The sequence below is a fragment of the Nannospalax galili genome, unplaced genomic scaffold, assembly GCF_000622305.1.
Source record: "Nannospalax galili isolate Female #2095 unplaced genomic scaffold, S.galili_v1.0 scaffold330, whole genome shotgun sequence".
Classification (NCBI taxonomy): domain Eukaryota; kingdom Metazoa; phylum Chordata; class Mammalia; order Rodentia; family Spalacidae; genus Nannospalax; species Nannospalax galili.
This window is the reverse complement of record NW_008329640.1, coordinates 3,285,535-3,294,981: the sequence shown is the minus strand read 5'-3', so window position 1 is coordinate 3,294,981 and position 9,447 is coordinate 3,285,535. Positions and strand designations below refer to the sequence as shown.

Sequence of the window (9,447 nt, the reverse complement as noted above, 5' to 3'; positions counted from 1 at the left end):
TATCATGTTTGTAATTGTTCTTTTGAGTTCCATGTCCTGCATTATCTCTAGTTCGTTCTCATTGTACTCCTCTAGAGGTCTATTGGTATTTGGTGGGTATATGTTATTTTGGGTTTTCATGTTATTATTTTTTCCTCTGTAATTTTGACATGTGGATTTCTTTTGTAGTTTCTGATTCTTGTGTGAGACTCAAGCTTTCAAGTTTAGGTCTGCTTCTTTTTATGAATGTGCCTTTGTGGTTTACTTTTTGGGCATGAAAAGCTGGTTCGTCTAAGCTTCCAGTTCTCTCTTTTGATTTTATATTTGAGTGGCCAGATTGCTTTTGTCTTCAGGAGTTCCCACAGAAGCCCAAGTCAGATGAGGGTCATATGCTCTCAGGCTTTCTCCTAAGGTCTGGATCCCTCTAGGAAAGATTTTGGCCTCAGGAATTTGGGGCCTGGACTGGCCTGGGAGCAGGGCCCAGGAAAGATGCTGGTCTAGGGCAGCTAGTGGCTGTGCCACCCAGAGATGCCAAGGGAAATGGGGGCAGGAAGAGGCCCCAAGACCTCCTGGGGACTGCCCTGAGGAACTGGGTTGGTCTGGATGCAAATGATCAGGAAGCAGAAAGGTCAGCCCCTGCATCCAGGAAAGAGGCTGGCGGGTTGTGCAGCCCAGGGATGCAGAGGGAGGTGAGGGCCAGACCAGGCCCAGAGGGCTCCTGGGGACCCGAGAAGGAACTGGGTTGGTCTGATGCAAAGGATCAGGAAGCAGTGGTGGTTCCCCCAGTGTCTGGGGCACCAAGACAAGGAATGGGACAGGACCCAGGCTAGGAGGAGAGACAGGTAGGGGAGATGGGAGGGTGAATGAGGCTGGGGGAGTCAAGGCACAGAGGGGTGATTGACTTACCCAGAGAGAGGCTTGCGGGTCATGCAGGCCCAGGTAAGCAGAGGGAGATGAACTCTTTTCTCTTCTTAATTATTTTTATTTATTTATTTTTAATGTGTATGAATGTTTTGCCTACATGTATGTAAGTGCACGTGTGCCTGCAATGCCTGAGGATGTCAGAAGAGGGCATCTGATCCTCTGGAACTAGAGTTACAGACAGTTGTTAACCACCATGTAGATGCTGGGAACCAAACCTGGGTCAAGAACAGCCAGTGCTCTCCAGACCAAGTCTTACTCTTTCCTGATTACTGTTTCTCAAAAGAATGGGTCCCATGAGAACTACATCAGTTCCTGTGGGCAGTGCCCCCAGTGACTAGGCTCCACCTCTGAAAGGTCCCACCCCTCCTCACATAGCCACCCTGGGGACTAAGAGGCCTTCCCTCTTATCAATGATGGGGCCATAACTCTAAAGAGTGTTGAAATTCCTGCTGTGTAGATGCTCCTAGGCCCAAATATATACACGGCCTTCAATCCTTAAGCATAAGTTCATTCCTTTGAAAAGGAAAAAGACATTCACAATCACATCTGAGGAAAGACATGGGTGATCAAGCTGATGGAGGGCAGGTTTGATCATTCTTCCACAGAATGCATTGTCCCATAAGCCAGCTCTGACCTCTTCCACAAGGAGTTCCCAGTGCACTGTGAGCCTTAACAGGATGTTTAAAATAAATGATCTCGAGCACCTGTTCTAAAGACAATACTCAGGCAGGTGGACATTTCAGGATATCTGTTTAAGGGCCAGTGTCTCAACTCTGTTGTTATGTCCTGTCCATCATATGCAAGCACTTAAACTTGCCATCTCAGACCATAGCTCACTTGAAAGCATGTGACAAGTTGGCGATATGTGACAAGCCACCCACATTGTATGAAATTGCCTAATCAAAATCACCTGGGAAAGTTGGGCATGATGACAAGTCTGAAATCTTAGTACTTGGGAGATTAAGGCAGGAGGATCTTCATGGTCGGCCCATGCTACATAGTGACCAAGCCTTGAACTCAGAGTTAGACTCTATCTTCAAAAAAAAAGTAGGAAACTTACGGATCAACTCACAAGCTTTATAACACCAGAACTGAGATGAGGATGTAGCTCATTTTGGTAGAGTGTTTGCCTTATATGCACAAAGTCCTGGGTTCCATCCTTAGCACCCCATAAAACAGGCCATGGTGGCATATGCCTGTAATCTCAGCACTCAGGAGGCAGAAGCAGAAGGATCACCATTAGTTCAAGGCCAGCCTGGGCTACATAGTAAGTTCAAGGCCTCACAAAACTACAGAGTGAGACTCTGTTTCAAAAAGTAACATAGGCAGGTATAGTGGTGGATGCCTTTAATCCCAGCACTCAGGAGGCAGAGACAGGTGAATGGCTGTGAGTTGGAGGCCAGCTAGGGCTACATAGTGAGACCCTGTCTCAAAAAAAGGGAAAGGACTGGAGGGATGGCTCAGTGATTAAGAGCATTGACTGCTCTTGCAGAGGACCCAGGTTCAAATCCCAGTACCCACCTAGCAGCTAACAACCATCCAAAACTCCAGTTCCAGGGATCCGATGCCCTCTTCTGACCTTCATGGGCATTGCATGACACGGGTGCACTTAGATACATGCAAGCAATACACTCATACACATAAAATAAAAATAATAAAATATTTTATTGAAAAGGGAAGGAAGTAACATGGGAAACTTACAAATGAAGTCAAACTCAAAAACACCAGAACCATCCCAGTTCAGAAGCAGAACAAACCAGAAAAGACCAAAGCTTCTGAGCTTGGCTTGGGTAGACTAGAGGAGAAGGTGCTGTGGTCAGCAGGGAGCTGGCATAATGACAACAGCCAGCTCACACGGGTCCCTATCTCCCTGCTACAGAATGTGATGGTAACAGAGCAGTTTGTAAAAGTCCTGGATGGAGTGTGTGCCGTTCATCCCCAGCTAGACGTGTTGTACAAAGGATTGCAGGGTCTCTCCACCAATAAAACCCTCATCCCGTGGCCCAACCCCATGAAACTGATCCAGGTAAGCCCCTGCCTTCCCCTCAGAGCCTCAGGGAGCACTGAAGGAAGATGCCACATCGCCTCAAATTTCCAATCCAGCACTGGTCCCCACCAAGTGTCTGCGTGATCCTTCTTCATGAGGAATGCTTTGGCCCCTTGCAATGGAAACATGGGTTATTCCCCATGGAAAGTGGATCCCTGGACAGTGCTTCTCGCTGCCCAAAGAAACTGAGATCTAGTGGAAGTGTGAAGGGGTTGGCATAGGATGGATTCAAACACTCAGGTCCCTCCTTTTATTAACATGCCACCAAAGGCAAGTCACTGTGACCTTCATGTCTCAGTCTTTTCACCTGTAAAATGGGCACACATTAGAACCACCCCCTCCCCCAGTAGGGTAGCTGTGAAAACTGAATTACTTAATATGTATGAATTTCTCAGAGAAACACCTGGCACATAAGCACCCAGCCTCTTCCTGAGTCTGGTGAGGGTGTTAAGTCATCCTGTGGTTAGGACACTGAAGTCCTTTAGTTCTGGAGATAACATGCTCCTGGCTCAAGCCTTCTCTTAGTGTGTCTCTTAAGAATAAAAAAATAGTAGATGTCTAATAGTGAAAATTTAAAAATCAAAACACTGGATCTGAAAGGGGTGTCGGGGCTCCTGTGGGTCTGATGCCTCATAGAGGCATCTTCAAGGTGACAACACTGTGTCTAGTGTTTCTCAGTGGTGGATGCACCTCTGCTAGTTGCCATGTTGGGGCACTGTGCAAATGCAGATTCTGTGGATGTGCCTCCCTCAGACCACTTCCTGCCCAATTGGTCAGCTCTGTGCCTCAGTTTCCAAAACCAGATGGGACAGTGCCCATCACCTGCCTCTCCCATGTCCACACCTGGCCCTGCTGGGTTGGCCCCACTCCCCAGCAGCCTTTCTAGCTGTACGCAGTTCCTTCTCTTGACACATGCTCTCCTTGCTCCCAGTGTCTCACTCATTTCTGCTAATCCATCAGGTCTCTTCTTAAGTGTCCCTTCCTTAGGGAACTCTTCTAAGGCTCCCAGGCAAGACCAAATGCCCTTGCCATATGTTCCAGTAGCCCCCAGCTTTACCCTTCATGGAAGCCCTGTGAACTCTTCTAGAGCACGGCCTATGTCAGGACTTACCCATCCTACCTACCAAGGCAACAGGCCCTGATCATGGTGTAGGCTTATAGCTGCTCACCACAGCATCTACTCTAGCCAGGTTACGCACAACAGGGTTTTTCAGGAGACAGACACAGAGGTATTAAGAAGGCTAAAGAAATAGATCCACAGTGGTTCCCAAAATATGCCTACTGGATCTCCAAACTGGCTGCCACTCTGCCCAGATCAGGAAGTCAGGTAAAAAGAAATCCCCCACTGAGCCAGGACTCAACATACCCCCGACCCTGCACCCCCCACAGATGCCCATAGCCTGCCTCTCTCCAAACCAGACCTCTCACATAAATCTCCCACATACAGTTCATACAGGTGCTTGGTGAGGCCCATCCTACTGTGATGCTGAGCTACAAGGGTGCTGGGGAAGGCTGAGGTCCAGCTTTCCAGCCTGTGAATCTAAGAAGAGCATGTGTGATGGAGCTACTGGTGTTCTGCTGAGGGCTAACCCAGGCTGTCTACCACAGTAGTCCCTGACAATGTGGGGGATTGGGGTAGATGGAATTCTTTGGATAGGCTGGGCTGAGATGCTGGTGGGGAGACAGACAGATAGACAGGCAGACAGATAAGTGAGAAATAGATAACAGATGGACTAGATGATAAATAGGAAATAGAGACAGATAGAAGATAGATGATAGACAGATGATAGATAGATAGATAGATAGATAGATAGATAGATAGATAGATAGATAGATGATAGATAATAGATCGACAGAAAGATGATAGCTATAAAGAAATGTAGTTTGATAGATAAATGAGAGATACATAGATAGTTGGAGAGAAGTGGATAGATTATAGACAGAAAAATGAAGGTGAGAAATAAATGGTAGATTGATATATAGGTCTTCAAATAGGTAGATAGATAAATAGAAGATACATACATACATACATACATACATACATACATACATACGATAGATGAGACAAAGATGGTAGAATAGATTTATGGGCTACTTTTTATTCTTTCTGCTAAACTCAAATTGTCCTCAATAGAATATTTTTGAAAGGAAAGCAATGAAATATCTTAAGTTTTCTAACAAAGCACTTTTCCTTATGTACAATTGTGGAAAACTGCAAATCCTAGCAATGCCTCAAATCTGTTCAACCAATCATGCTGCAGAGCTGACAAAAGTGTGCCCACTATGCACAAAGCACCAGCTGCACTATTAACAGGCGATTTCAAAGCCAAGCAACAGGTCTGGTCATTGTCCATGCTCCCTTGATGCTGTGTATCCTAGCAGCTTTGGCTTCCCTGTTAGGTCAAGGCATGGATGGGGTCGGGGGAGGGGGGTGAGGCTGCTGGAAACTGGGTAAATATAAGAACCATCACTTCCTCAGTATCTGCCTCTGCCCCCCCTTGGCACTTGCTCTGAAGTGGCCACTAAAGCCAGGAGCCTCAAGCTGTTGAGCTGCCTCTCATTCCCCAGGCCTTTCTGGGTCCCAGAACTTGGGCTGCCCTTTGGAGGATGAGAGGGGAGTTATGATAGTTGTGATAAAGTCAAGTGTTTGCTCCTGGTGTCTCCTGCTTCTCTCAGAACTACACAGAAGAGCAAAAAATCTCAATTGTGAAATTCTTCAAGAGCTTGAACCCTGCAGAATCAATGACAATGACGATAGGAGATTTCCGGAAAGCAGGAGGGAGGGAGGGAGGGACCAAGGGACAGAGGGAGGAAGGGAGGGAGAGAGGCAGAGACAGAGACAGAAACAGAAACAAAAACAGAGACAGAGACAGAGAAAAGCATGTGCATGCATTTTTTTCATACTGTTTTCTAGAATTGATTGTGAACACTCACCCCATTCATTTAAAGGAAAACCCAAGACCTCCCTTAACCCTGTTCAAGTCATTCTCTGTTTCATCTGGCCCAATGCCATTCATCACCCCAGATGTCTTCTTCATCTTGCAGACCTTTCTTGGCTACTAGGAAGATGAAGATAAGAGTGGGGAAATGACCATTTCCCAGAGCCCCAATATTCCACCTTTGGCCTCACCATCTCCTCTGAAACCCCACATTCCCACTCACCAATAAAATGAATATGAGAGGTGCTAGAGGCCCCCTGAATTATATTAATGAAAGGATCAATTGTGACAGCATCCTAAGAGGACTCCGGGTCCAAGAGAGGGGTCTGGGGACCCAGGTAGGGATGGATGCTTGGTACCCAGCCCCATGGTAGAGAGCTAGCCAGGACTGAGTACCTTGGGAGCAAGAACGGCTTTCACATGCTGAAGAGAACATTTTCTGTCCACCCTAGGGGGCTGCTCACTTCACCTGGAACCTGAGCCTTTGTCACTCCCAAAAAGTGGGGCTGGGGCGGGGGTGGACCCTCTGAAGAGTATATGCTGTCGTGGGCAGCAGCTTCCTTCAGCCTTTCCGTGCTGTGCATCTTCTAAGCCCTCAACTGCCATCCATGGTCCCAAGAGCAGTGAGGCATTGTGGGGGTGTACTTGGAAACAGGGGGCAGGGGGTGGAGGGGGGGCTCCATAACATGTTGCATCCATATCCTCAGCAAAACAAGGTCCCCATCAACCGGTACCAGGTCAGGGAGCTTGTAAAGAAGCTGGAAGACAAGGAAGGTATGGTGAGCTTCAGGTAAGCACAACACTCGGCCCTTCCCCTTGCTCCCCAAGGGGTCCTAGCAGGGTGAGCATCAGCCCTGGGGTACTGTGATTGAGAGAACACTACGTACAGCTACTGGTGGCCTCATCCCATATCCCAAAGCCAGGCCCCATGGTTCATTTCTCTTCTCATCCTCAGTTCACTTGCATAGCAAGGCTTGAGCAAGACACTGGGACCCTGGCCTGCGGAGCTCCAGTCCTCACAGCCCACACAGCAAAGGGTCAAATGCTCAGGCCTGCCAAGGTAAGAGCAGTAAGGGCTAGGGGTGTGTGCAGGGGCCGGGGTGCTGACGCTTCAGCTGGATCTGGCAAGATGGGTAGACATGAACAAGAGAGTAGAGGGACAGCCAGTGCTTCCTGCTGAAGCATGAGGTACACAGTCATCTGGTCACCCAGCACTGGCCATTCACTGGACAGACATCATAGCAAACTCCCTCAGTGTCAACAGCAGAACTACCATTGCCCCACTCTGTGTGCAACAAGACTGAGGTTAGGACATCAGGCTGGGAAGCCAAGTCCTCAAGGCTAAAAAGGGGCAACTTTTTCCCTTGATCTCAGGTCTAGGTAGTTATAGAACCCATGCTCTGACCGCTACATTTGATTGTCTCCCTGAGGTACAGCCCCCAAATTTGAACCTGTTTTAATATTCTCACCCACTGATGCATATTCTCTGTGTGTGTGTGTGTGTGTGTGTGTGTGTGTGTGTGTGTGTGTGCGTGCGCGCGCGCGCGCGCGCGCGCGCGCATTTAGGCTAGAGGTCAGCCTTGGGTGTTTTATTCCTAAGGAGCCAGAATCAGGTACCTCTCTCACTGGCCTATAACTCACTGAGTAGGCAAGGTTGGATTCCTTCTCTGCCTCCCCAGTGCTAGAATAACAAGCAATAACAAGCATGCACAATCAAGCCCAGCTTTTTTTAAATATTTTATATTATTTTTAAATTTGATGTGTATGAATGTATTGCCTGCATGTATGTAAGTACACCCATGTCATGCAGTGCCTGCAGAGGTCAGAAGAAGGTGTTGGATCCCCTGGAACTGGAGTTACAGACAGCTGTTAGCCACCATGTGGGTGCTGGGAATCAAACCTGGATCCTCTACAAGAATAGCCAGTGTTCTTAACTCTGGACCATCTCTCCATCCCCTTCACCCAGCTTGTGTGTGTGTGTGTGTGCGCATAGTAAGGCCGGATGTTGGCATCAGGTATCTTCCTCTAAGGCTCTCCACCTTATTTTAACCAGGAGCTCACTGATTGTCTAGACTAGCTGGTCAGTGAGCTTTGGGGATCCACTTGTTTCTGCTCTACCCTTGCACTAGGATTACAGACATATACCACTGTATTGGCTTTTTAAAAATATCTTAATATTTTTATTTTATAAATGAGTGTATTGCCTGCATGTGTGTAAGTGCACTCGTGTCGTGCAATTCCCTCGAAAGTCAGAAGAGCACATAGGATCACCTGGAACTGGAGTTACTAAACTGGACGGCTATTAGCCACCCTGTGGGTGCTTGGAATCCAACCCGGATCTTCTACAAGAGCAGCCAGTGCTCTTAACCACTGGGCCATCTCTCCAGCCCTCCATATTGGTTTTTATGTGGGTATTGAGGATCTGAACTCAGATCCTCATGCTTGCACAGCAGATGCTTTACCAACTGAACTGTCTCTCCTGCCCAGAGCTCGTCCTTATTCCCTTACCTTTCAAATCAGTTTCTTAAAAGTGCAGAAGTTACAACAGCAAATCTGGTCTGGAAGGAAGTTCTAACCAGAGAAGTTCTGGAGAGTTGTGGCTGTGAGAAGACTAAGTGAAAAGTCAGATGGATAAACACCATGACCAGGGCTAAGTGTGAGCAAATAAAGTCTGGCTTGGATCTGGTATCCCTATGGTGATGATGCTGTTTCCTTTGATGTGGGGACACTTTCTGGCTTTAGTGACCACTGAGGGGCACATTCTAGGTGGCCTCCTAAAGAGCAGAGCCACAAAGACAAAATGGAAATGTCCTGAGGCTGCTGGGCAGTAGGAGGAGAGTCTTCAGGGAACAGTTAAGGCAGAAAAGCAGCGGTCGTGTCCATTGTAAAATGCATCAAGAGGAAAGACTGCTGAAAGGGAGGCAGTGGCAGGGGAACAAACACCCAGGAAATGAAAATCCTTCAGAAGCAAACACAGTGCGGCCATATGGAGGGAGCCCAGGATGAGAATCCAAGAGACCTGGCATCTGGCCATGGCCCAGCACCACATGGTCACACGGCCTTGGAGCCTCTGTGGTCCCACTTGACAACTGGAACAGTGGAAACAAAGCTTCTCAGTTATTCCAGGGTCCATCATTCTGTATGGCACTTTAGAATTCCTTGAGAGGGCCAGAAAGGTGGCTCAGTGGGTAAAAATGTTTGCCACACAAGCCTGATAATTTGAGTTCCCTCCCTGGAATCCATGATGGAAGGAGAGAAATATCTCCCTAATGTTATCCTCTGACCTGCACCTGCATGCTGTGGCACGTATGTCTGTGTGTGCACGTGCACACATACACTAATAATAAAATTTTAAAGCCTTGATAAAGAAGACAGGCAAAACTAAGTGTGGCAGCTCACACCAGCAATTTGAGCACTCTGGAGGCTGAGACAGGAAGGTTGATTGACCTGAGCTTGAGGTTAGTTTGGGTTACATAATAAATTCAAAGCCAATCTAGCTACATAGCAAGACTCTATCTAAAAAAAAAAAAAAACAGAAAAATAGGGAAAGGGAGATGG

The 9,447-nt window shown here is 47.5% G+C and overlaps 1 protein-coding gene across 1 annotated transcript in view; it reads left to right on the top strand.

The window, feature by feature from the left end:
* Lrrc74a (leucine rich repeat containing 74A) overlaps positions 1-6,857 on the top strand; it is a 45,947-nt gene extending 39,090 nt beyond the window's left edge. The window contains exons 11-14 of the mRNA XM_008840113.1: positions 2,783-2,929; positions 5,627-5,723; positions 6,586-6,679; positions 6,845-6,857. Of these exons, the coding sequence (XP_008838335.1) occupies positions 2,783-2,929; positions 5,627-5,723; positions 6,586-6,679; positions 6,845-6,857 (351 nt within the window). The remainder of the gene's footprint in view (positions 1-2,782; positions 2,930-5,626; positions 5,724-6,585; positions 6,680-6,844) is intronic.
* The last annotated feature ends 2,590 nt before the right edge of the window (positions 6,858-9,447 follow it).